Source organism: Lampris incognitus, chromosome 17, assembly GCF_029633865.1.
Source record: "Lampris incognitus isolate fLamInc1 chromosome 17, fLamInc1.hap2, whole genome shotgun sequence".
Taxonomy (NCBI): domain Eukaryota; kingdom Metazoa; phylum Chordata; class Actinopteri; order Lampriformes; family Lampridae; genus Lampris; species Lampris incognitus.
The window spans coordinates 4,688,661-4,716,647 of record NC_079227.1 but is presented as its reverse complement, the minus strand read 5'-3'; the positions used below and the strand labels follow the sequence as shown (position 1 = coordinate 4,716,647).

The window sequence follows — 27,987 nt, the reverse complement described above, 5'->3', positions numbered from 1 at the left end:
TCCCCGGGTGCTGCAGCTGCCCACTGCTGCTATACAATAGGATGGGTTACATGCAGAGAACACATTCATTGTAAGAATACAATTTGTTGTAACAATACAATGGCCAAATAAAGTGGCTTTAAAACCACAAGTTTTCAAACAGCACTGTCATTTTGGCCGTGCCTGTCTCGGTCAGGCCCACTGAAACGCCACAACAATGGCTGCTGTCATTCTCCCAGCATTCCCCCCCTCCCAAAGCCGCCCTCCTCCCAAAAACTGTGGAATCAGCAGGAAGCTCCCACGGACGGCAATCAGTGGCGAGTTGAGCCCGCCTGTCCCAGCTTGTCGGAGATGAAGGGAGTCAGCTGCTGAAAGGACGGCATTCATAACCGAGTCCTTCTGGACAGATAATGTGATTGTTTTCTGCATTCTGTTGATCCTACACACTTTATCAGTGAGGTGAAATGAGGTGGTGTACACACACACACACACACACACACACACAGAGTTTTTTTTTTCTATTATAATCAGAAACACTTTGTCATTTCATTTCATGCCCTTGTGCACATGAAATGAAATGAAACATGGTTTCCCCCAGCCTACAGCAGTGCAACACAAAGACAAAAACACACATCCAAAAACTACAAGAACACACATCCAAACTAACACATACGTATATCTAACCAAACAAACCACTGTCCAGGAGAACAAACGTCAGCCAGGATGACTGTCAGAACAGCTGGTCTGCATGGGCTAGCAGTTAGCTTAGCCTGCCCCCTTCCATGCCCTGTCAGACTGCCCTTGCTGTTTCTTCTTCGGGTGCAGCTCCGGTCAGGGCCGTGGTCCCTGGGCCCACAGGACGCAGCAGACCAGGCTCCCTCAGCTGATCCAACACCAGCTCTCCCAGCCAGACACCTTCGACACACCTCCCCGCACTCCACACAACGAGACTGAAAACACAGCCAAGGCCAGGCGAGGCCGCCGCCAGACCGCCCTCGGTGTTATCGGAACTGCCCGTCTGCATGAGCTAGCAGTTAGCTTAGCCTGCCCCACTTCCACGTCCTGTCAGACCACTCTCAGTGTTGCCTCTTCAGGTGCAGCTGCAGGCAGAGCCATGGTCCCTGGGCCCACAAGACGCAGCAGACCAAGCTCTCTCCCGCACTCCATACGACGACACTAAAAACACAGTCAAGGCTAGGTGAGGCTGCGACCAGATCACCCTTAGTGTTACCGGAACTGCCGGTCAGTCTGCTTGGGCTAGCAGTTAGCTTAGCCTGCCCCGCTTCTGCGTCCTCTCAGACGAGCACATCTCCAGGCAGGGCCGTGGTCCCTGGGCCCATAGGACGCAGCAGACCAAGCTCTCCCAGCCGATCCAGCGCCAGCTCTCCCAGCCATTAAATGAAGACAAACTTAAGACACAGACGTGGACAAAGACACTTTATGGACAGTACTGGGTGAGGCTGCCGCAAACGTGAATTTGCGCCGCCATCTTCCAACACCGGAAGCGGACGTAGAAGTTTTTGGTACTGGACACCAATTTGAAGAACCCTTATAGGGAGTGTGTCGTTACATTATTGGTGGTTGTACTAGAAGTTTAAAGCTGTTATTCAGAACTGTCCCATAGTATAGCGGAAGTGGACCGTTCATATACTGATTCCCCAACACCTGAACTTTGATAAGAAAAAATTATTATTAAAAACAGAATTCGACAATCTCTCCATTAAACAAACAGGACAATTATTCTTTAAATCAAAACAGACATTTTATGAGCATGGAGAGAAAGCTGGAAAACTATTAGCCCATCAGGTTAGACAGTCCACAGCCGCTAACACTATTTCTGAAATTTGCACAGCAGCTGGGGTAAAGACTACCAACCCTGACACCATCAATAACCAGTTTAAACAATTTTATATTACCCTTTATAGTTCAAAACCGCCCAGCCACTTCTCGCATATTTTCACTTTTTTAGACGGTCTGACCATACCAAAAATTGCCCTTGAAGACAGAGCACAGATAGACAGAGAGATATCAACAGAGGAAGTGATACAAGCAATTAAACCCATGCAGAGCAACAAAGCACCGGATCCGGATGGTTTCACAATTGAAATGTATAAAGAATTTGCTACCAAGCTGACATCAATACTTACCCTGTTGTATCAGGAAATTTTTAACCAACAGAAATTACCCCAAATTACCCCAAACTATGATGCAGGCAATCATATCAGTGTTACTTAAAAAAAGACAAAGATCTCCTACTGTGTGGCTCCTACCGTCCTGTAAGCTTGTTGAATTGCGACTACAAAATCCTTACAAAAATCGTGGCCACCCGTATTGAAACTGTAGTCCAAACGGTTGTTAACCCTGATCAAACTGGTTTTATACCAGACAGGCAGTCATTCTATAACATGCGCTGCCTATTTAATGTACTTTACACACCACATTCCGTAGAACAGACAGAAGTAGTGATTTCTTTAGATGCTGAGAAGGCATTTGACTGCATCGAATGGCAATATCGATTTGCTGTTCTAGAAAGGTTTGGCTTTGGTTCCTCATTCCTAGCATGGGTTAAAATATTGTATTGTTCACCGACAGCCGCAGTGCGGACGAATAATATTATTTCTGATTATTTTTCACTCCACAGGGGCTGCAGACAGGGCTGCAGCCTCTCTCCTTACCAATTGAGCCACTCGCTATAGCTCTTAGGGCAGAGGATGGCATTAAAGGTATCTCACGAGGCGGTAAACTGCATAAGGTATCACTTTATGCAGATGACCTGTTGTTATATACATCCAACCCAATAGAATCTATACCAAGACTATTACTTACCCTGGATAACTTTGGTCGCCTGTCAGGTTATAAGATAAACTATTCAAAGAGCTTGCTTTTTCTGATTAACCACACTGATAGAGACTACTCTAGCTTTCCATTTAAACTTGAACATAATGTATTTACATATTTAGGAATCAAAGTCCCCCATACAATGGAGAGGTTATATAACCATAACTTTAAAACACTAATAGAACGAACAAAACAAGATTTTAAAAAGTGGTCAACGCTACCAATTTGATTAGCGGGCCGCATTAATATAGTTAAAATGACAGTCTTACCCAGATTTCTCTATCTTTTTCAAATGACTCCCATATTCATACCTAAGACAACTTTTCAACAATTAGATAGATTAATTTCATCATTCATCTGGAACAATTCAAACCCCAGGATGAAGAAAATATACTTGGAGGTCTCTAAGGAGACAGGGAGATTAGGCTTGCCTAACTTTATTTATTACTACTGGGCTGCGAACATTGTAAAACTTTTACATTGGGCATTTACATATGAGAATCAACAGGGTACAGATTGGGTTCACATGGAGCTCTTATCCAATGCTTTACCGATATTCACCTCTCCACTACCACATAATCGTAACATACAAATAACAAACCCGGTGCTTAAAGCTTCACTTAGGATATGGCTCCAGTTTAGGAGGCATTTTAGATTAAAGCATGCTAGTGGGCTTTTTGCAGTAGCAAATTATCAATTCTTCTCGTCAGCTGTGTTAGATAACGCACTTCAACATTGGCATAGAAATGGACTGGTGTTTTTCTGTGATCCATTTAAAGACGGAACATTCACCTCATTTGAAACACTTACCAAAGACCATAACATACCCACATCCCATTTTTCTAGATACCTTCAAATCGGTAGTTTTGCCAAGACAGTGTTTCCCTCATTTCCGAATCTGCCACCCAGGAGCCAATTAGATGTTATTCTAGAGATGGATCCCTTTGGGAAGAGACGGGTCTCTATAATTTACACACTGATGCAGGGATTGAAACAGATATCCTGGGACCAAACAAAAACTGCATAGGAGAGAGATTTAGGTGTAGAGCTTTCTGCATGGTGGGACAGCTTAACTCGTATACATACGTCCTCATTGTGTATACGACATCGGTTAATTCAGTTTAAGGTGCTTCACCGTCTTCACTACTCGGGGGACAACCTTGCCAGAATCTTTCCCACCACAGACCCTGGCTGTCCGAGGTGCAGTCATAGTCCAGCCTCGGTGGGACACATGTTCTGGGCATGCCCCTCCCTCAACAGTTACTGGGGACAGATATTTAATGTATTCTCACATATCTGTAAACAGACCATAAACCCTGATTTTCACACAGCCATCTTTGGCATACCACCCCCTAACTGTAAGGTCACAACTTTGCAGGCAAATGCTCTAGCATTTGCCTCATTACTAGCATGCAGACTTATCTTATTTAACTGGAAGTAGAATAAAGCTCCATCACTTTTGCAGTGGTTGAGGGAGGTGCTGTCCTTTCTACCTTTAGAAAAGCTCCGATATAAAATATGTAAAACCCACAAAAACTTTACTTTGACCTGGAGTCCTTTCATAGACTTTATTGAAGGTTTTCCCTTTTATTGAATGTACTTTTTATTTACCTGGTTGTAACGACAATACTTATAGATATATATGTACAACTTTATATTGTCTTCAACAATACGGTTATTATGTGGAATTGGAATAAGAAATCCCTGCATAGTCCTTTTTTTTTGAGGGGGGGGAGGGGGGATTCCTACACATTTTTGTTGTTGTTGTTGTTGTTGTTGTTCGTGTGCCTTGTTATACCTGTTCCAAAAAAACTTGAAAATTGGAAAATAAAGTTTAAAAAAGAAGGTGTTATTCACCCGTTGGATGGTTTTCTCTAATTATTGAGTAGAAAACTTGAATTGTGAGGTTTATTTTTTCTTTTTCTCCCCAGCAACCCAAAGCTACGTGACCCCAACTCCACCCTCAACCCTCCGCTCCAGAGGAACGGGTCCGGCGGGGGGCCCGCTGGCGGGGCAGGCATGGGGACCCCCGGGGCCGGCCCCATGGGGCCCAGTCCTCACATGATGCGCAGAGGTGAAAGATTCAATAAAAGAAAAGCAAGATGCCACCAACAAATCTTTTATACTTAATTATCAAGTAAACTGATCGCTAACTGATATCATGATGTGTTTATAAGTGGGGATATTTTTTGTTTTAGATGAAAAGTTGTTTTGTTTTTTCAGATTTAATGTAACTCCATAAGAAGAAAGGGGCAGTTATTTTCATTCTCCAGAGGAAAATTAACATTCTTCACGAAACGTTTGATGTTTTATCGTCTTCATATTAACTCTGACTCTGTTTCTGCTTTTCAGGAACTAAAAAACCGGCTCCTGCTCCTCCCAAACCCACTAACCCTCCTCCCAGTCAGCCCAGTAACGCCACAAGCCACCAGTCCTCTTCAGGCTCCTCCCACTCCCTAAGCCCCACTCTCCGACCCCTCTCCAGTCACTCCCCTACCTCCCCGACTTCCCCGACGCCGCAGCCAAGCGCCACGCCCAGACGCTATTCCAGCAACCAGACGCCAATCCAGGCGCCCAACCACCCTCCTCCACAGCCTCCCACGCAGGTCATTGCAGCGAGCCAGCCCACCGGCGAACAACAGGGGACGGAGCACTCGCCTCCGGACACCCCCACCCCACCTGACACCCCTCCGCCTTCTGCCGGCACCCAGGACAGCCCTGGGTCAGCCCCTCCCCCCTCCCCCTCCCCCTTCCAGTCAGGCTCGCTCCCTCGGCCACGGCCCGTCCCGAAACCCAGGAACCGACCCAGCATCCCCCCTCCGCCGCAGCCCCCCCCGCCAGCTGGCGACACCAATGGGATCTGTGCCACCGCATACAAGATGATGGGTGAGCGTAGCTTTCCTTTGTTAGCGTTTAACTGTATTTGATGTAAAGCTGTTTAAGAATTAAAGTGAGATTGGGTTCAGGGATTTTTAGTAGATTTTTTTACTTGCATGGAGTCACAAACTGGTTAATATCTCTTTTGTGTTTGTGTGCAGTTCGAGAGTACGTTAGTTTAGCGTAGCTCAGCTCAACTGCTGGATATCTACCAGGCTCCTCAGCAGCCCCTCTCAATAGAAGGGAAATCCGGTTTGAATCCCCTTGTTACCTCCAGCTTGGTCGGGCGTCCCTACAGACACCGTGTCTGCAGGTGGGAAGCCGGATGTGGGTATGTGTCCTGGTCGCTGCAGTAGCGCCTCCTCTGGTCGGTCGGGGCACCTGTTCAGGGGGGAGATGGAACTGGGGGGAATAGCGTGATCCTCCCACTCGCTACGTCCCCCTGGTGAAACTCCTCACTGTCAGGTGAAAAGAAGCAGCTGGTGACTCCACATGTATGGGAGGAGGCATGTGGTAGTCTGCAGCCCTCCCCGGATCAGCAGAGGGGGTGGAGCAGAGACCGGGACGGCTCGGAAGAGTGGAGTAATTAGCCAAGTACAATTGAGGAGAAAAGGGGGGAACCCCCCCCCCCCAAAAAAGGGAAATACACCATGTCTGAAGCCTAGCGTTAATACTTCCTACTCATTAGCCTTGTGTTAACAATTTTTCTTCACTACCATTTCATATTTGTGTTGTGCACATATCTGTGTTTGTCTTCTGTAGAAGAAAGATGTGCCTATTACGGAAAACATGGTTCCCAACTAATTTCTAAAGTTTAGGAATTTAAATCCTGACTGTGAAAATGATGGTTAAGAGAAATGAACGATTTGCTAACGAGTAAAAAGTATTAAGAATCAGGTAGGGAGGAGGTGTATTTCCCTCCTTTTGAGAGGAGCTGCTAATGATCCTGGTAGACATCCAGCAGTTGAGCTAAGCTAGGCTAAACTCCCTGTTCAACGTACTCTCAAACTGCACACACACATCTCAAAGTTATCCACCAGTTTGTCTGACGCTGTGGAAGTAAAACACACAGTAAAAACCCTGGAAACAAAACTCTCTTTAATTTCATTCTCGACATGTTTCTTCTGTCTTTTATTTTGAGAAACGATGTTTCATCTTCTGAGTGTGTTCATGAAGTCTGTTTAAAGTAACTTGGCTGAACTAGAACCGGAACCTGATCTCTAATAGTCTCACGTTGCCACACCTCCGCAGGTTGAGGAGGCTGTTTGTGAGGTTTGTTGTTAATTAAACTTTACATTTGCAGTTGCTGCACTTTTCATTTGCTTTTTTAAACATCATTTAGTCAACCCAGCCATTTGGTTTTGCCTGCTGTCTGCACAGACACCGTCGTTCTCATTCGTCTTAAACCTCCATTCACAGATATTCACATTCATACCATTATACTCTTTTAGGGTTTGCAATCGACTTCCAGTAAAAACCTACTACTACCACCACTACTACCACTACTACTACTACTACTACTTTCAGCTGCTCCCGTTAGGGGGCGCCACATCGGATCATCTGTTTCCATCTCTTCCTGTCCTCTGCATCTTCCTCTGTCACACCAGCCACCTGCATGTCCTCCCTCACCACATCCATAAACCTCCTCTTTGGCCTTCCTCTTCTCCTCTTCCCTGGCAGCTCCATATTCAGCATCCTTCTCCCAGTATACCCAGCATCTGTCCTCCACACATGTCCACACCATCTCAATCTTGTCTCTCTTGCTTTGTCTCCAAACCATCCAACCTGAGCTGTCCCTCTAATATACTCCTTCCTAATCCTGTCCTTCTTCATCACTCCCAATGAAAATCTTATCATCTTCATCTCTGCCACCTCCAGCTCCACCACCTGTCTTTTCATCAGTGCCACTGTCTCCAAACCATATAACATAGCTGGTCTCACTACCATCTTGTAAACCTTCCCTTTAACTCTTGCTGGTACCCTTCTGTCTCACATCACTCCTGACACTCTTCTCCACCCACTCCACCCTGCCTGCACTCTCTTCTTCACCTCTCTCCTGCACTCCCTGTTACTTTGGACAGTTGACCCCAAGTATTTAAACTCATACTCCTTCGTCACCTCTACTCCTTGCATCCTCGCCATTCCACTGTCCTCCCTCTCATTCATGTATATGTATTCCATCTTGCTCCTACTGACTTTCATTCCTCTTCTCTCCAGTGCATACCTCCACCTCTCCAGACTCTCCTCCACTTGCAACCTACTCTTGCTACAGATGACAGTGTCATCCGCAAACATCTTTTTTTTTTTTTATTTCGACTTTCAGTAAAAACCAAACAATTTAATTGCAAAACTCAATTCAGCAAATTTCTGGAGGCCGCATTGTGTCATTTTCAGACCCTGATCCTCCTGTGCAAGGTTTTGTTTAGGAAAAAACAATTTGACATTTTGAAAGAAATCCCACATTGTTGACCTCTGTCAGTCTGAGTTTTGCTTTTGTGTTTGTGAAATTATACAAGCATGAAACGTCTGATCATGTCTGTGTGTTGTTTTGTCTGTGTGTTGGAATGTAGCGGCTTATGGTGTTTCATGTTTAAAGCTCAGGACGGTTTGTGCTCAGAAACCAGAGGAACAGCAGGTGGTGCTAGTCTGACAGTTAATCTCTGTTCTCTATAAATCTGAAATATAAATATATGATATAATCTATCCATCTATCCATCTATCCAAACCGCTTATCCTGCTCTCAGGGTCGTGGGGATGCTGGAGCCTATAATAATTATAATATAATATAATAATATAGAATATAATATAGAATATATACCCATATACATATATAGAAATATATATATATATATATATATATATATAATATGATAGATAGATAATATAGACTGGAGGGTATGCTCCAATTATTGGGGCATCACACTGCTCAGCCTCCCTGGGAAAGTCTACTCTAGGGCACCGAAAAAGAGGCTCCGACCGATTGTTGAACCTCGGATCCAGGAGGAACAATGTGGATTCCGTCCTGGCCGTGGAACAACGAACCAACTCTTGAATAATAATAAAAAATTCAACTCGTATAGCGCTTTTCTAACACTCAAAGGCGCTGTACAATAAAAGGGGTGAAACATGAAAAAGATAAACGTAGCACAGACATACAGGGATGGATGGGAAGGGGGGCTTCATCCTTGCGGAAGTGCTGAGGGAGGTATGGGAGTTTGACCAGCCAGTCTACATGCGTTTTGTGGACTTGGGAGAAGGCTTACGACCGTGTACCCCGGGGCCTTCTGTGGGGGTACTGCGGGAGTATGGGGTACCGGGACAGTTGCTACAAGCCATCCAGTCTTTGTATAACCAAAGTGAGAGCCGTGTCCGCATTCTCGTTACAAAGTCAAACACGTCTTCGGTGGGTGTGGGACTCCGCCAAGGTTGTCCCCTTGTCTCTGATTCTGTTTGTGATATTCATGGACAGGATCTCAAGGTGCAGCCAAGGTGAGGAGTGTGTCTGTTTTGGGAACCTCAGAATTGCATCTCTGCTCTTCGCAGATGATGTGGTTTTGTTGGCTTCATCAGAACGTGACCTCCGCTGCACACTGGGGCAGTTTGCAGCTGAGTGAGAAATGGCCGGGATGAGAGTCAGCACCTCCAAGTCTGAGGCCATGGTTCTCTACCAGAACATGGTGGGTTGCTCCCTCCGGGTTGGGGATGAGTTGTTGCCTCAAATGAAGGAATTCAAGTATCTCGGGGTCTTGTTCATGAGTGAGGGTAGGCTGGAGCGGGAGATTGAATGGCGGATTGGTGCAGCATCAGCAGTAATGTGGACGTTGTACCGGACCGTTGTGGTGAAGAGGGAGCTGAGCCGGAAGGCAAAGCTCTCAATTTACCAGTCAATCTTGGTTCCAACCCCCACCTATGGTCATGAGCTTTGGGTAGTGACCGAAAGGGTGAGATCACGGATACAAACGGCTGAAATGAGTTTCCTCCGTAGGGTGTCTGGGCTCAGCCTTAGAGATAGGGTGAGGAGCTCAGACATCCGGAGGGAGCTCGGAGTAGAGCCGCTGCTCCTTCACATCGAAAGGAGCCAACTGAGGTGGTTCGGGCATCTGATCAGGATGCCTCCTGGGAGCCTTCCTTTGGAGGTTTACTGGGCACGGCATCTGGGGGGTGACCCCCGGGGTAGACCCAGAACTCGCTGGAGGGACTACATGTCCAATCTGGCCTGGGAACACCTTGGGATCCCCCAGGAGGGGCTGGAGGGCGTTGCTGGGGAGAGGGACGTCTGGAGTGCCCTACTTAGCTTGCTGCCACCACGACCCGACCCCGGAGAAGCTGATGATGAATGAATGAATGAATGAATATGATATAGAAATATAAATCATTCATACCATTTCATCAAGTATAGCTTTTATTGTCTTTAACAGTGCATTTCATCTTTCTAAATGTATTTATTTTATTTAAAATTGAACCATCATATCATGATATTCTGTCTACATGAGCTCTAGTTGTTTGCATAATTGTTTGGATTTTCATCTTCTCAAATTGTCTTGAAGATGATTGGGGCAGGACGGCGTTCAGACAGATGATTCATTAGTGTGATTCTCATGGCTGCTGGTGAACTGCCATTACTTCCGTTTCTCCTCTTTTCACTTCATCTAAAAATCAGATGTCACGGCTGAGCTCGGCTTCAAATTAACACCCTCAGCTCGTTCTTCACTTCATTCACTCTGCCGCTGTTCCCTGCTTCATATCTGAAGGTGTTTTCTGGCCAAACGCGCCACCTTCTGGTTAAAAAGTGCATTTCTGCCAACATAATATTTAATTTGATGGCGTAACACCAGTGACATGATTTCATTTCTTCAGAATTGAGTCTGTGACGCTTGTTTTTGGCTGTTGTGAGGTAAATGAAGACATGGCTGGTGTGTGTTTAGGATCGTAGGTGTTGTGTGTCACTGCCTTGCATCATGTTTGCTTTCTGCATGAAACGCCATGTCACGTCTCGCTAACGCCAAAACCGCTCCCGGCCAGTCCTGTTCTGAAGGTGGCAGTCAGTGGAGCGTAGAGGAATCCAGGCAGGTCATGTACTTGACTGGAGCTGTTTTAGTGTTATTCATCTGCAGTCAGATCTGAGGAAAGTGTCCTTCTCACCTGTGTGGTCTCCTGTTCCTCCCTCCAGAGCCGGCCATGTCTCTCAAGCCGCTGAGTCGAGCGTTGGTACCCGAGCTCTCCGCGGAGCTGCATGCTGCCTCCTGCCCACCATCTCCTCCCAAAGACGCTGACCTGGACTCTGAGAGCACCGTTCTATAGAGAGAGGAGTCCGCCCAGCCCCTCCCCCACCCACCTTGTTCTCTTCCTCCTCCACCTTTGTCCCAGCCCTCATCCTCACTGTGAGCCCTACAACACACACACACACACACACACACACACAACATGCATACACACTCAACACGCACTGAACACACCCAGTACGGCTCCATCAGTCACACCAAGCTCCGGACAATCAACCAGAAAAGTTTGACCTCCACAACCTTCCAGAACTTTCAAGAACCTTCGGAACTTCTCTGATCTCTCAAATCATATCTCACCCACGTGGCTGTGTCAACACCGCTAGTTTAGATGTCTACACGGAGGTCTCGCGCCTCTGAAGGGCAACCCGAAGGGGCTGGTGTGTGTGTGTGTGTGTGTGATTCCTACAGCTTTGGTATTTGGTTTTGAAGGGTTTTCTTGTGTTTTTTGGACCCCATTGGTGAAAATGGCCTTAGATGAACTCGTGAAGAAGAAAGGTGTCTCTGCGGCGAGTGTGTGTGTGTGTGTGTGTGGTTGGTTGGTTGGTTGGTTGGTTGGTTGGGGGGGGGGTTGTTGTTCAAAGTGTATCTGGTGACTGCAGGTTTCCAGTCGTCTCAAACACTCAGTTTACCTTTTTACCTGTTTTTGTATGACCGCCGCTCTGTCTGTTTTTCCTGTCTGTTGTATTTATTCTCCAAGTATCACACATTCCCCGTGACGTCACACGTGTCCGAGCCCTCTCGATGCCTTATCGCTTCTCACAGAACTGGAACCATTATATCCACACCAAACGCAGAGCAGAAGTATTTTACATATTGACTGTGCGGAGGATGTGAACAGCCCACCGGGTTATTCGGCAACAGACGACACAGACAAGCAGTTAGGTGAACCCGGTTCCTCGTCTCGTTAAAGTCCGACGTTGCGGACGTCTGTCTGGGACGTCGTCTGTTTCTTGCGGTGTGGGCGGGGCATTACTGACCGCTTCTACGTAGTGAATGTAGGGAAACGGATGTTTTGAAAGCACTCGCATGCTTCTATTTCCTGTAAGCGGTGAATCGTGACTTCAGGGGTGGACGTTGCACTCGAGGAGTGATTTCTACAGACCTCTCTCAAACATGGCCGACGCACCGCCCTTTCTGCCTAAAGATCAGCGCTTCCTGTAGCCTTCCGTGTTAGAAAGGTGTCTTTTCATCGCCTTTAGTTCTGTGACGGAATCAAAGTCAATAGGAAGTTGGCTTTTCAACGCTGCGGGTGGAACCGGTCTTCACCTTCCTGGCAGAAACACGTCGGCCATGTCTGTGAAGAAGGTCTGTTGAGCTGGTTTCCACAAAAGAGACTTTTTGTGTTCCTCTTTCCCACTGAGCTGAGTGTACAGTGCAACAACTCAGTAGTGATGTGGTGGTGGTGGTGGTGAAACCCGTGGCGGCCTCACGCCGTGTTTCTGTGTATAAGCTTTTTGCTTTTTTTGCCTTGCGTATGATTCAGGGTTTGTTTCCCCCGAGGACAAAGCCGACATGGTACCCAGGGCGGGTCGGGTCAGCCAGGCCACGGTCCGCATTGTAAATGTGGCCGAGTTTCTCTGGCCCCATCCTGAACCTCGTTGCCTTATCCCTGAACATCTGGAGCTCCTGTCAGACAAACGCCATTAAAGCAGACGTGATGGTGCTGCAGTGTAAAGAGCAGACGTGATGGTGCTGCAGTGTAAAGAGCAGACGTGATGGTGCTGCAGTGTAAAGAGCAGACCTGATGGTGCTGCAGTGTAAAGAGCAGACGTGATGGTGCTGCAGTGTAAAGAGCAGACGTGATGGTGCTGCAGTGTAAAGAGCAGACGTGATGGTGCTGCAGTGTAAAGCTCCCGTAGCTCTGTATGTAAGCTGTCTGGTGAGCTTCAATATGAGATGAAAACTTAAATATGAGATGAAACTATGTAATATGAACGCTTGGTTATATTCCCTTTCCAAAGAAAATAAAGTGTATGAGAACAACACACTGCTCGTCACTGTTTGTGTTTGTGTGAGTTGTATTAAGGAGTAACCGCCGCACCACACTGACCGGACAGACCACACCACGATTTTAGTCTGGGGGCCATTTATGTTAAAAATGCTTTAATGTGGATTATGGAATATTCTGGAAGGATGTTGCCATGTTAACTGAAACTCAACAGTCCAGATACCGAAGAGATGGCCCCACAGTTCCTAAAGGAAAAGGGTCAAAGGTCATGCTTTTTTGGGGGGGGGGTTCCGCTTTTTCACCCCAATTGTACTTGGCTAATTACCCCACCCTTCCGAGCCGTCCCGGTCGCTGCTCCACCCCCTCTGCCGAGCCGGGGAGGGCTGCAGACTACCACATGCCTCCTCCAATACATCCGGCTTCCCACCCGTAGACACGGCCAATTGTGTCTGTAGGGACCAGAGTCCAAAGGGGTGTTTTGGGGTCACGTAGGTCCTGACAGACGTTAGCTGGTTTCCTGTAGACAAGTTTATAAAACACAATATAAAACACTACTACTACCACTACTACTACTACTAGTCCTCTACTCCATCACTAGTATTATGATATGTCTACTGGCCTCAGAAAGCTCCGTGTTTCTTCATTTTCTCTCTGGTAAATTATAAAAATGTACTTTGTGTCATAGTCCTGCTGGAATGACAGCTTTTTTGTTTTGTTTTTTAAATGTTGCTGCTTTATTTATTCCCGTGGAGCAATTCTTAATCTGCGTTTAACCCATCCTAGCTGTGTAGCTAGGAGCAGTGGGCAGCCGCTGTGCAGCACCCGGGCACCGACTCCAGTTGGTCTTGCCATGGCTCGGTCAGGGGCACAGACAGGAAGGAGTATTAACCCTAACATGCATGTCTTTTTGATGGTGGAGGAAACCGGAGCACCCGGAGAAAACCCACCACAGACACAGGGAGAACATGCAAACGCCACACAGAGGATGACCTGGGACGACCCCCAAGATTGGACAATACCGAGGTTCGAACCCAGGCCCTTCTTGCTGTGAGGCGACAGCGCTAACCACTGGGCCACCGTGCCATGGATTCATTTTTTCACTCTGCAGTGTTTGATTGTCTCCCGTTTTCGTGATGCCAGACTCGTGATGTTTTAATGTGGATTAAGTTTTCTTTCTGCCATTTGAGCAAAACTTCTGCTGCAGATGTCAGTCAGGTTTCCATCTGTGGCTGCAGAGGAAGCAGAGGTTCAACCCTCTCTCTGAAACACGGTACCTCACGGAGTCTGGAGGGAGTCTGAAGACCGGAGACGGTTCATGTTCAGACATCATCTGATTTCTGGCCTTTCTCTGGTCTGTTCACTCAGGTACTGAAGATGAGACAAAGCAGCACAATTGAGAGATTTTATTTTTGTTGCTGTTTTGAGCCTTGATTTACCTTGGATGTGTTCAGTTCCACAGTTGAGCAGAATCTGATTGAATTAAAATGGTATATATCAACTTCTATAAATTGTGCCATTATATCCAAAAAATAACAGCCAGACAACAAACCAAAGCAGTTCCCATGTGGACACCAACATGTTAATTTCAACAGTTTTCAGTTGGAAATGGTGCATGATTTGAATTCTTATTGGTGATGTTTTATGACCACATCCACAGTTCAGCTGAAAAAATTTTGAGTTTAATTTGCTGGATGAACTTCTGTGTGACACTTTTAACTTCTGTCCGTTTGGATCCGTTATTTAACCCTGGCTCTGAACCAGCCCATACAGATCCTGTAGCTTTGGGTCCGGCCCTCGGGGGGTCTGATGGGAATCGTCCTGCAGACGGAGTGGTGACCCGACACAGAAAATCCTCCCTCCGTTATAGAAAACCAGGATTGTGAATCTCCAGGAGGAAAGGGAGCAATGAGGAGGTGAGCGAAGAGATGAAGCCAACCTTTTATTTTGTGTTTTCACTTGTCTGAATAGTCGATCTACTCTGGGATTGTGACAGGGCTTCTTAACTCTTCTTATCATTCAAGTCCTTTATGATCTGGGTGGTACCTTCTGAGGAACATTAGAATAGAAATGAATTATATTTGAATTTGTCTTTATTCATGCTCAATAATCCAGGTAGGAAAATCACAGAAAGTTGAGTCAGTTCATCTGGACACAACAGTTGTTGACGTAAACCAACACATACTGACCAGCACTACAGACTCTCATCATCTACTGGAGCACAAACTAGGAGTCATCAGGACTCCTGTCAGGTTAAAAGAAGCGGCTGGCGACTCCACATGTGTGGGAGGAGGCATGTGGTAGTCTGCAGCCCTCCCTGGATCGGCAGAGGGGGTGCAGCAGTGACCAGGATGGCTCGGAAGAGTGGGGTAATTGGCCAAGTACAATTGGGGAGAAAAAGGGCGAGAGTCAGCACCTCCAAGTCTGAGGCCATGGTTCTCTACCAGAAAATGGTGGATTGCTCCCTCCGGGTTGGGGATGAGTTGTTGCCTCAAGTGAAGGAGTTCAAGTATCTCGGGGTCTTGTTCACGAGTGTCGGTAGCATGGAGCGGGAGATTGACAGGTGGATTGGTGCAGCATTAGCAGTAATACGGACATTGTGCCGGACTGTTGTGGTGAAGAGGGAGCTGAGCCGGAAGGCAAAGCTCTCAATTTACCAGTCAGTCAACCCTCACCTATGTTCATGAGCTTTGGGTAGTGACCGAAAGGGGGAGATCGCGGATACAAGCGGCTGAAATGAGTTTCCTCCGTAGGGTGTCTGGGCTCAGCCTTAGAGATAGGGGGAGGAGCTCAGACATCCGGTGAGAGCTTGGAGTAGAGCCGCTGCTCCTTCGCATCGAAAGGAGCCAGTTGAGATGGCTTGGGCATCTGATCAGGATGCCTCCTGGGTGCCTTCCTTTGGAGGTTTACTGGGCAAGGCCAACTGGGAGGAAACCCCGGGGTAGACCCAGAACTCTCTGGAGGGACTGCATGTCCAATCTGGCCTGGGAACACCTTGGGATCCCCCAGAAGAAGCTGGAGGGCGTTGCTGGGGAGAGGGAGGTCTGGAGTGCCCTACTTAGCTTGCTGCCACCACGACCCGACCCCGGAAAAGCGGGTGAAGATAAGAGATGAGAGAAGAGAAGGGCAAAAAAGAAAGAAGGAAAAAAAACTTAAAAGTGTGACGACAAACGAGAAACCCGCTTATATGACAGCAGAGGTGTATCTTAAATGTAAGTTGTGTCTCGTCCTTGTAGGAAAACAGCTTTTAGACACTGAGGTGGAAGAGTGATATGAAGCCTTGATATGGATAACTTTGAGACTAGCGAGGTTGTATATCTAATTACACACTAGCCGAGTGAGCCACAGGTTTCTATAGCGATTGGTCCTCCCGCTATTTTGGTGTTACAGAAACATGTCCAGTTGTGCAGCATTTTCTTTGTTGTCGTGTTTCTCAGTTTTCTGTTTCTCTGCTTGATGTTGTCCGTTTCTTTTTGTTGTGGGGTTTTCACTTTTGTTACTTTTAAAATGTGCTAAAGTGCTTTTCGTTTTGTATTTGTGTGGCATTAGTTTGACATCCCCGGTGTCACTACCCGATCCGTACCGGAAACCCGATTGGTTCTAACCTTAAACTAACCTTAACCATGCTTACCTTGCGCTTGCATAAGCCAGCAATAACAACATAGCACATGCGTAGAACAACACGGCATGTGCGTAGAATAAATCGGGTTTCCGGTGTGAATCGCACAGTTAAACCCAGGCCCAATCCCAGTATCCCCCCTAAGGCCTGAACCCTCATGGACTTAATTGACATCACACGGTAAGTGCTTGAGTGTGAGAGGCTGGGCTCGAAATGGTACGAATAAGAATGCGATAGCACTATGCGATATATCACATTACCTTGACACCAAAACATGACACCCACGTGTTGTTTATTCGTGCCTACAAGCCACGTATGTGCCTTGTTTATGTCGGTGTTTCTTGTATTTGTGTTTTAGCTACCTGCTCTGGTCAGTACAGCAGTTTGGTCACCATGGGTTGTTTTTAAATGTGCTTCATAAATAAATTCAATTTGACAAATGGCGTGAGCTCCATGTCCCCGCATTGGCGCTGAGAGATGTGAGATTTTGGGACGCACCCAGCCATCACCACGAGGGAGTTCGGCTGGGGTGCATCCCCCGCTACATTCAGTCTTCACAGACGCCTCCCTGGCCGGCTGGGGAGGGACCCTTGGCTAGGCCAGCGTGGGGGGCATGTGGTCTGGTGCTCCTCGCCACATAAACCCCCTGGAACTCACAGTGGTTCAGAAGGTGCTTCACCACTTTGCTCCTCACCTCAGAGGAAAGCAAATCATGGTGGTGGCATACTTGAATAGACGAGGTGGCGTCAGATCCTCAGCCCTAGACAGAATGATGGTCTTCATCCTGACATGGACAGATCGCCATCTCTGCCCCTTGAAAGCCACAGCATCATTTAGCAAAAATGAAAAGGAATGGTTGATGAATAAACTGGGTGTGTAATTTAGCATATGCTTGCATCCCTCTGATTTCATTGGTTTTTTATGTACCATCTTAAATCCTTGTTAATGGTGAGGTGATGTAGTGAATGGTAGGGGTAACATATAACAGGGGAGGAAAGTACACACAGGTGGACTATATCTTATGCAGGAGGTGTGATCTGAAAGGGATTGGAGACTGCAAGGTGGTGACAGGGGAGAATGTAGCTAGGCAGCATCAGATGGTGGTCTGTAGGATGACTTTGGAGACAAAGAAAAGGAAGAGAGTGAAGGCAGCAAAGGATCAAATGATGGAAGTCTAAAGAATGAAGACTGTTGTGTGGAGTTCAGGGAGGAGGTAAGACAGGCACTGGGTGGTAGTGAAGAGTTACCAGATGGCTGGACAACTACTGCAGAAATAGTGAGGGAGACAGCTAGGAAGGTACTTGGTGTGTCATCAGGACAGAGGAAGGAAGACAAGGAGACTTGGTGGTGGAAGGAGGAAGTATAGCAAAGTATACAGAGGAAGAGGTTGGCAAAGAAGAAGTGGGATAGTCAGAGAGATGAAGAAAGTAGACAGGAGTACAAGGAGATGTGGCGTAAAGTGAAGAGAGAGGTGGCAAAGGGAAAGGTGTATGGTGAGTTGTATGACAGGTTAGACACTAAGGAAGGAGAAAAGGACTTGTACCAATTGGACAGACAGAGGGACCAAGCTGCAAAGGATGTGCAACAAGTTAGGGCGATCAAGGATAGAGATGGAAGTGTGCTGACAAGTGAGGAGAGTGTGCTGAGAAGGTGGAAGGAGTACTTTGCGGGGCTGATGAATGAAGAAAATGAGAGAGAGAGAAGGTTGGATGATGTAGGGATAGTGAATCAGGAAGTGCAGTGGATTAACAAGGAGGAAGTGAGGGCAGCTATGAAGAGGATGAAGAGTGGAAAGGCAGTTGGTCCTGATGACATACCTGTGGAGGCATGGAGGTGTTTAGGAGAGATGGCAGTGGGGTTTTTAACTAGATTGTTTAACACAATCTTGGAAAGTGAGAGGATGCCTGAGGAGTGGAGAAGAAGCATACTGGTACCGATTTTCAAGAACAAGGGTGATGTGCAGAACTGTAGCAACTACAGAGGTATAAAGTTGATCAGCCACAGCATGAAGATATGGGAAAGAGTAATAGAAGCTAGGTTAAGAGGAGAGGTGATGATCAGTGAGCAGCAGTATGATTTCATGCCAGGAAAGAGCACCACAGATGTGATGTTTGCTTTGAGAATGTTGATGGAGAAGTATAGAGGAGGCCAGAAGGAGTCACATTGTGTCTTTGTGGATTTAGAGAAAGCATACGACAGGGTGCCGAGAGAGGAGGTGTGGTATTGTATGAGGAAGTCGGGAGTGGCAGACAAGTATGTAGGAGTGGTGCAGGATATGTATGAGGGAAGTGTGACAGTGGTGAGGTGTGCAGCAGGAATGACGGATGGGGTCAATGTGGAGGTGGGATTGCATCAAGGATCAGCTCTGAGCCCTTTCTTGTTTGCAGTGGTGATGGACAGGTTGACAGACGAGCTCAGGCAGGAGTCTCTGTGGACTATGATGTTTGCGGATGACATTGTGATCTGTAGTGAGAGTAGGGAGCAGGTTGAGGAGAGCCTGGAGAGTTGGAGGTATGCACTGGAGAGAAGAGGAATGAAAGTCAGTAGGAGCAAGACAGAATACATATGCATGAATGAGAGGGAGGACAGCGGAATGGTGAGGAAGCAAGGAGTGGAGGTGATGAAGGTGGATGAGTTTAAATACTTGGAGTCAACTGTTCAAAGTAATGGGGAGTGCAGAAGAGATGTGAAGAGAGTACAGGCAGGGTGGAGTGGGTGGAGAAGAGTGTCAGGAGTGATTTGTGACAGAAGGGTACCGGCAAGAGTTAAAGGGAAGGTTTACAAGATGATAGTGAGACCAACTATGTTGTATAGTTTGGAGACGGTGGTACTGACGAAAAGACAGGAGGCGGAGCTGGCTGAGTTGAAGATGATAAGATTTTCATTGGGAGTGACGAAGAAGGACAGGATTAGGAACGAGTGTATTAGAGGGACAGCCCAGATTGGACCATTTGGAGACAAAGCAAGAGAGGAAAGCCTGAGATAGTTTGGACATGTGTGGAGGAAGAATGCTGGTGTATTGGGAGAAGGATGCTGAACATGGAGCTGCCAGGCAAGAGGAAAAGAGGAAGGCCAAAGAGGAGGTTTATGGATGTGGTGAGGGAGGACATGCAGGTGGCTGGTGTGGCATAAGAAGATGCAGAGGACAGGAAGAGATGGAAACTGATGATCTGCTGCGTCGCCCCCTAACTGGAGCAGCCAAAAGTAGTAGTAGTAGTTGTTAAATCCTTGTTAATGAAGTGTTTCGTTTAAAATTTGAGCATACTGGCAGCCAATATTTTTTTCCGAGGATGAATCTGGAAATTTCCCGCCCTCAGGCGCTAGGATTAGCCAGATCTGCCTGTTAGTCAACTTTCTGGATTCATCCTAGGAAAAAAATATTCGCTTACCGTACACACATAGTTAAGTTGGCAGTTAGCTTGGTTGCAAACGTGGCTAATGGCTAACAGTTAGCTAGCAAATGGGGCTAGGGTTAGGGTTGTTGCGCGTTCGCATCGGCCTTGACTGACAGGCAGATCTGGCCAATCCTAGCACCTGAGGGCAGGAACTTTCGGGATTCATTCTTGGAAAAAATATTTGCATACCGGCACACACAGTATTCCAGGCTGAGCCCGCAATGTTCAGGCAGGCAGGATGTCCAGAGGGGGCCCGCTCCAGGAGGAATGGAGCCTCTCCCCGGACATAGCCGAACAGATCTGGTGTTGGTTCGGACAATCGGTGGCCAACTGTTTTTTGCAAGCAGGGAGAACGCCAAGTGCTCCCTGTAGTTTTCTCTGAGAGTGACCCCCCATAGGGGGTGGGCGCATTAGCTCAACAAGTGAGGCCTCCCGGACTGCTGTACGCATTTCCGTCCCTGTGGCTGATGATGCAGTTGCTTCACAGGACTCTGGATGCAACATCTATCAGTGATAGTTGTGGCGCCAGAGATCCCAGGTGCCAGGTGGTTTCCGTACCTGGTTCAGCTGTTGGTGGTGGGTCTGTGGCCGGTCCCAGACCTACCTATGGCCCTGCTACAGGCAGAGGGTGCGATTCTCTCATGTCCAGTTCTGGGAGGGTTTCTCATGGTTTGGAAGTTGAGAGGATGAGGTTGAGCAACATGAGCCTCCCTGATGTAGTGGTCGCAACTATTCAGAATGCACGTGCCCCTTCCACCTCCAGGGCTTATTCTACGAGCTGGCGGGTTTTTGTGGCCAGGGACCTCAATCCACGTTCCTGCCCTTTGCAGGATGTTCTGCAGTTCTTACAGGAGCTGTTTGATGGTGGCTGCGCTGCTTCCATCTTGGGGGTGTTTGCAGCAGCAATGACAGCGGGCCATGATGGATTTGGCCGCTTCGTTTACAGTAGCCACCCCTCAGTCAAGCGCTTCCTTATAGGGGTCCATAAGCTCAGGCCCCCTACTTGACGCCTTATTCCTCAGTGGGACCTGCAGATGGTTCTGGACAGGTTGGCTGGCCTGATGTTTGAGCCACTTGGCCAGGCGGACATGGAGTTGTTATCTATGAAGACGGCTATTCTCTTGACTTACTTCAGCCAAGAGGGCGGGGGATCTCCTTGGCTGTACATCTCTCCTGCATGTCCGTCAGTGACAACCAGGGGTTGGTGGAATTGCACCCCAACCCGTCCTTCCGGCCAAAGGTCATCACCTCCTCATTCAGGTCCAGGGGTCATCTGTCTTAGAGCTTTCCTTCCTTCTCCTCATACTGACAAGGAGGAGGAGCGCCTCCACACCCTATGTCCAGTGAGGACACTTTGTTGTTATGTGGAGCGCTTGGCGATGGTAAAGAAATCAGACCAACTATTCGTCTGCCATGGCAGTTGGGCTCAGGTGGCTCCTCTGTTGGCGCATTGGCTCGCCCACTGGATTTGTGGCGCAATCCGCAAGAGTTATGATGCTATGGGCCGCCCCGCCCCTGTGGGCCTCAGGGCGCACTCTACGAGGGGCATTGCATCCTCTATGGCACTTTTCAGGAGAGTGTCAGTAGAAGACGTACTTGGCAGCTTCCTGGTCCACTTCATCCTTCGTGCAGTCATATCTCAGGGATATGACTGTTTACTGGGTACCTATCCCATGCAGTGCTTGGTGCAAGGTCAAGGGGGGGGGGGGGCTCGTCTTCAGGCGACTGACAAGTTGGCTGTACCAAGCCCTCAGTGGGTTGTTGCATTATGGTACGAGTCCCTGAGGTGGGGCATTACTCGACCGTTGAACTGCTGTTGTGGTGTATGATATGAGACCCTCAGAGGAGGCAGTACTCGACCGTTGGGACTGCTGCTGTGTAGGGTGTTATGTTGATTGGTGTCTGAGTAGTGTCAGTTAGGCCCAACTGAGAGTACATTCATCCCTAACGGCCTCTGCCTTAGGTGTGAACCAATAGCAAAGCCCATTAGAGGGCAGAGCACATACGACACAGTTACCCTGGATGTAAGTCTACTTCTATGAGTACATACGTAGCCCACTAACCTCTAGCCTGGCCCCGGTCTTTGTTGCTGAGTTCAAAGGGAGATGAGCTACAGAGACACTGTGGTTTTATAGGTGGTGGGGCGCTGTGGGGCTCCTGCCACTTGATTGGGTAGTGAGGGAAAAGATCTGTCTCAGGAGCTGAAGCGGAGCCTCACAGGGTAAACGAATAGCAAAGCCTGTTAGAGGGCTATGCACATACTCATAGAACTGGAGTTACATCCAGAGTAACTACTATTTTTTTTCAGTACTGTGTCTGCCATTGTCGTAGCTTCCTCTTGGACGCATTCTTACGAGCTCGATCTCGCACGTGGTCACTACAGTTTTATAGAGTTCTGCTGCCCAAAGGTTAACACCCAGAAACATCCCGTACACAGCAAAATAACAAAATACAGGCAGAGGACAGGGTCTCTGCAGGTACAGACACCGCCACACGTCTAGTGGCTCATAAGAAATGATTGACGGATTATTTTTGTATGAGTGTACACATTGATTTTTAGGAAAATTCTACTCATTCTACTTGAAGGATTAAAAAGAAATGAGCTTTCAGTCTGTAAGCAGACTCAAATAATGCTGAAACATTTAGAGGCTAATTTAACAAGCGGTCACTACATTCTTCAGAATTGTGTTGAAATAGGCTACATATCCAGGTTGAGTCAGGGTAAGAAATGTCTGGCTGTTTGAGTCATTTACAGAAGGCTTTGACTTCTAAAAGCTTTCACTATTCTAAACAGGAAGGTGGAAAATATTTTTGTCACAACTTTGAATCCTATAGAATTTTAATAAAGTGGTGATAGAAGTTGTTTTTGACTCAGCGCCCAACTCATTTCTATCTAGAAATATAGTGGAACAAAGTGAAAAAGAACAAAGCTGTTTCCAATTGGAGAGCGTTTGTTTCGATTCATTTCCACCAAATCTCACCTGCTGTAGATTCTCCTTCATTAGTTTGATTTTGGATTGATTGTTCCCACGTGAATCAACCTGTGGAAGGAAGTTAAGTCCACACAGAAACATAAAAAAATAAAATCACCAGAAGTGGAAAACGGTCAGTTAAAGTTCTGTCTACCATTTACAGGAAATGTATGTATGTTTGCAATGGTGATGGACAGGTTGACAGACGAGATCAGGCAGGAGTCTCCATGGACGATGATGTTTGTGGATGACACTGTGATCTGTAGTGAGAGTAGGGTGCAGGTGGAGGAGAGCCTGGAGAGGTGGAGGTATGCACTGGAGAGAAGAGGAATGAAAGTCAGTAGGAGCAAGACGGAATACATGTGCGTGAATGAGAGGGAGGACAGTGGAATGGTGAGGATGCAAGGAGTAGAGGTGATGAAGGTGGATTAGTTTAAATACTCAGGGTCAACTGTCCAAAGTAACGGGGAGTGCAGGAGAGAGGTGAAGAAGGGAGTGCAGGCAGGGTGGAGTGGGTGGAGAAAAGTGTCAGGAGTGATTTGTGACAGAAGGGTACCAGCAAGAGTTAAAGGGAAGGTTTACAAGATGGTAGTGAGACCAGCTATGTTGTATGGTTTGGAGACAGTGGCACTGATGAAAAGACAGGAGGAGGAGCTGGAGGTGGCAGAGATGAAGATGATAAGATTTTCATTGGGAGTGATGAAGAAGGACAGGATTAGGAACGAGTATATCAGAGGGACAGCTCAGGTTGGACGGTGTGGAGACAAAGCAAGAGAGACAAGATGGAGATGGTGTGGACATGTGTGGAGGAGAGATGCTGGGTATACTGGGAGAAGGATGCTGAATATGGAGCTGCCAGGGAAGAGGAGAAGAGAAAGGCCAAAGAGGAGGTTTATGGATGTGGTGAGGGAGGACATGCAGGTGGCTGGTGAGACAGAGGAAGATGCAGAGGACAGGAAGAGATGGAAATAGATGATCCGCTGTGGCGCCCCCTAACGGGAGCAGCTGAAGGTAGTAGTAGTATGTACATATGTATGTAAGCGCCTCATTAAATAACTCGTGTGTGAAATGGTTTCCCGTTTGTCAGAGAAGAGTGAATTAAAAACCCTCTCGGTTCTAATAGATGATCTCCACGTTGAGGATTCACGCAGTTTTTATTGTCAAGCAAAACTTTTTATAGATGAAAACCATTTGATCGTCCATAGAAAGATAAAACACAGAAAACAGCTACAAAAGGGAAATTACAGTCAACAAAACTAAAAACAGACCGACGTAATAGTTTCGACTCTACACCTAAATATCCAGTGAACGTACGTGATTCCTGATGTACATTTTTCCCCCATAAAATTAAACATCTACACCAACATGCGACTGAGAAGAAACCCTGAACTTTACTATTTTCTACATTTTACAAGATCAGTTATCTTTAAAAAGCCCGACTAAAGCTGTGCATTAAGTTGTGCTTTCCCTGCGACATTCTTTATAAACTGAAGAAAATGAAACATGAAACAGCAAGGATGAACGGAGCTCAGCAAACATGACCACAATCCATACTGCAGGGAGTACAATCCATACTACACGGATGATTCATGAGGTACTACGCCAACCAGGAAAGTCAAGAAACGGCCATTTTATGGGTTTTTTTCCCCCCATTCAGCAGCCACTGACTTGTATCAAGCAGCCTGTCATGATGTTGTAGAAGGTGCAGAGCTCCGAGTCTCTCTGCTGAGCACACAGCGCTGCCTTCTCACGTAAAAGTCAGCATTCATGTTTGCTTCTCAATCAACGGAAAAAAGACGTGAAAAATCTGAAAATGTTTTGCTGTTATGCCCACACATTTCCTGAAGCCCGGGCAGTATGAGCCAGCATCGTCCACAGTGCAGCACTGACTTCAGGATCAACTGGGGGGGGGGACCCCAAAGCACAAGTACAGCCGAATCAGCCACCCAGCACTACGACTTACATTCTACTGGAGCTCTTTTCTAGAGACGTTTGGTGTAAACGGGTTGTGGTGAATAACTTGAATGCCTTTCTAAATCATTACCTAAGTATGTGGATGTTCTAGCTAGTGTGTTTTGTTTGCCAACCTCCATTCTCTTTACACTTTCCAAGTATTTTTCATTCATGCGTGGCGATGGCATTCTGTGCGGTCTCGTACTTACAATAACAAATGGCTGGCATCAGTCTACAGTCATGCTTAATCTTAAAAATATGAGCAGATATAAAATGTGTATATATATATATATATATATATATATATATATATATATATACTTGATAGAATCGTATAATAAACATAGTGATTGATATTCTGACCTTTCATCGTGTGCACCGTCTGAAATATTCATGATGTACAGCAACCAGATGCACTGCAGGAAACCAGTTTGTGTGTATGTTGACGCTGATGGTCCCTGTGCCGCTGATGCTAAAGACACAGAAGTAACGGGAAAAACTGCTCTAACCAGCACCTGAAAGAGAAGCACTGTGTCGCACCGGGCATTCAAAGTGTATCCTCATTATGTAGTTATCTGTACCTAAACTCTCCCCTTTTATCATGACTTTTACAGATGGTCTGGTCTTCATCCCCGGTGGTTCCAGTGTCTGCTTGTGATCTTGGCACTTTGGTTGAAGAGAGCGGAGTGAAAGATTGAAGCAGTCAGCCTCTTGGTTTGGCCAGACAGCCAGCCATGTGTTCTTTGTTCTACCAGGCCAGAGGAGAGGGCAGTCTGGGGCTTCTGGGATTTTCTGTGGCCTGCGTCTCACTGAGCGCCCTCTGAAGAACAAGAAGACATGATCCCACTCATTTGTGGTTATGTCTGGGTACTGGCAGACTTAAGGGGTAGGAGTACATTTGACATCTGGCAAGTAAGACTAATGTGATGTTTCATTTCATCTGACGTTACATTAACTAAGGGAGGTGAGACTTAAGAAATCTTGCAAACGGTCAATTATTTTTTCATAGAGTAAAACCGCTAACCCTAGCCCTCATGTAAACTAGCCAGCTGTTCTCAGAACCAGAGTCATAATCTTGCATTGGTGAGACGGTCTGATAATGGGAAGGTATCGGCTCACCTCAAACTTGGAGATGAACTCTGCAAAGATGCCAAAGAAAGCCTCTGTGCTGGTGGCCTTGCTGTCTTCTCCGAAGTAGAGGGCCACCTTGGAGAACTCCTCCATGGCTCTGGTCTGGAGTGAGTCCAGCGACTGGACCGCAGGGTGGCTGTTCTCCAGGAAACTCTGTGGTACCAAAGGTCAAGGTTCAAGAGCGGCAGCAACTTTCTAACAGTATTATGTTTGATATTTTGGTTTTGATACCTGTAATAAGTGGATGTTGGTGGTTTATGTAGTTTAATGGATAGGGCATTATGGGAAGGCATTACATTGCCCTCTGTGACCTTTCTTTCATTCTCCATCCATTTAATACAGTTCAGTTAACTGTATTAAGTGGGTGCTGGAAATATCCTAAAGTGTTGTGCTTGCAAAAAACGGTGTTCAATTCTTGTCATTTGTGCGTAATGTGACGACAGTATGTTGTGTGAAGTACGGGATTCGTTGTTGTTAGTGATAGCCATGTTGTTGCTAGCTTGCCATTGATGTTAGCGCTATTGACACGGGTAAGACCTGTAGGTCAGGTGAGTCGGCCATACTAAATTGGCCCTAGGTGTGAATGTGTCGGCCCTGTGTGATGGCCTGGCGGCCTGTCCAGGGTGTCTCCCCACCTGCCACCCAATGACTGCTGGGATAGGTTCCAGCATCCCCGTGACCCTACTTGGAATAAGCAGCTTGGATAATGGATGGATGTATTAAGTGGAAATGCAAACATGGGTAGATGGTGTCAAATCCAGGCAGAAGGGAGAGGTCAAACCCAAAACCCCCATGCTGCCTACTGTGACCAGTGATGTTAAAACTCATGGTGCTTTGTATTTACATTTTCTTATTTAGCAGACACTTTTTAATTTAGATGCTGTTTTCCATAACTACTTACAAGAGAGGCAGAAATTAGCAGATGTATTTGTGTGTCAGCCTACAGACATCTGGAGCTGAGTTTCTTTTGAAGCAGACCAAGACGGTAACTTTCCAGAGACAGAAGGAAGACGGTGAAAACGAGTGTGCAGTATGGGTTAACGGGTAAGTCGAGGAAGTTCCTTGACTTGCCTGGAAAACTTGAAGGCTGAATGCATTTATTTATGATGCAAGTGAAGTTCTAGACTTCTGCTTTTCTGCTACATAAGGTCTCTTCTTTTTAAAGGGGCTGTGTTCATAGGAACTAGTTGGGGTGGAAGGATACGCTCATGACAGAGGTGAAGTGGTCCTCTGATGTAGCAGGGATCTTGAGACAGGCGGTCCTGATGTCCTGGATGGTGGAATGAAGGTCACTCAGCTCCGCCGTGATCACCCTCTGGTTCACTGAGCAGAACAAGCAGACATTAGACGACTAAACACCAGTACTAGTTGCTCATTACATTGCTTGGCTTTACAAATTGGCAGTCGGTGGGGCGTCTGGGTGGTGTGGCGGTCTATTCCGTTGCCTACCAACATGGGGATCACCGGTTCAAATCCCCGTGTCTGTGGGTAGGAAGCTGGATGTGGGTATGTGTCCTGGTTGCTGCACTAGCGCCTCCGCTGGTCAGTCGGGGTGCCTGTTCGGGGGGATGGATAGCGTGAAACTCCTCACTGTCAGGTGAAAAGAAGCGGCTGGTGACTCCACATGTATGGGAGGAGGCATGTGGTAGTCTGCAGCCCTCCCCGGTTCAGCAGAGGGGGTGGAGCAGCGACCGGGATACAATCGGGGAGAAAAAGGGGGAAAATTCCACCAAAAAAACAAAAAACAAATTAGTAGTCAGTCTGGTGGTTTTAGGATTTGCCTTTACACAAAGCCTTCCAGCTCTTTTTTTCCCCCACCCTTTTTCTCCCATTTGTATTCAGCCAATTACCCCACTCTTCTGAGCCGTCCCGGTCTCTGCTCCACCCCCTCTGCCGATCCGGGGAGGGCTGCAGACTACCACATGCCTCCACCCATACATGTGGAGTCACCAGCCGCTTCTTTTCACCTGACAGTGAGGAGTTTCACCAGGTAGGC

General features: G+C 47.0%; 2 protein-coding genes across 4 annotated transcripts in view; one reads left to right on the top strand and one right to left on the bottom strand.

Moving 5' to 3' along the window:
* The window catches only part of arhgap17a (Rho GTPase activating protein 17a), a 75,789-nt gene extending 49,893 nt beyond the window's left edge, over positions 1-25,896 (top strand). For 2 of the 3 annotated variants that reach the window (XR_008811809.1, XR_008811808.1), the window contains 5 exons: positions 4,749-4,891; positions 5,170-5,703; positions 10,865-11,075; positions 14,686-14,837; positions 25,475-25,896. Coding sequence is in view for 1 of the 3 variants with exons in the window: in XM_056296960.1 (XP_056152935.1) it covers positions 4,749-4,891; positions 5,170-5,703; positions 10,865-10,995 (808 nt within the window). In the remaining 2 variants the exon portion in view is untranslated. Of the gene's footprint in view, positions 1-4,748; positions 4,892-5,169; positions 5,704-10,864; positions 13,565-14,685; positions 14,838-25,474 lie in introns of those variants that run through there. The other variant, XM_056296960.1, reaches the window with a different exon arrangement.
* Positions 25,197-27,987, bottom strand: part of grid2ipb (glutamate receptor, ionotropic, delta 2 (Grid2) interacting protein, b) — a 63,003-nt gene continuing 60,212 nt past the window's right edge. The window contains exons 23-25 of the mRNA XM_056297588.1: positions 27,196-27,314; positions 25,980-26,144; positions 25,197-25,680 (exon numbers count right to left, since the gene is read on the bottom strand). Coding sequence (XP_056153563.1) covers positions 25,609-25,680; positions 25,980-26,144; positions 27,196-27,314 — 356 coding nt within the window. The 3' untranslated portion in view covers positions 25,197-25,608. The remainder of the gene's footprint in view (positions 25,681-25,979; positions 26,145-27,195; positions 27,315-27,987) is intronic.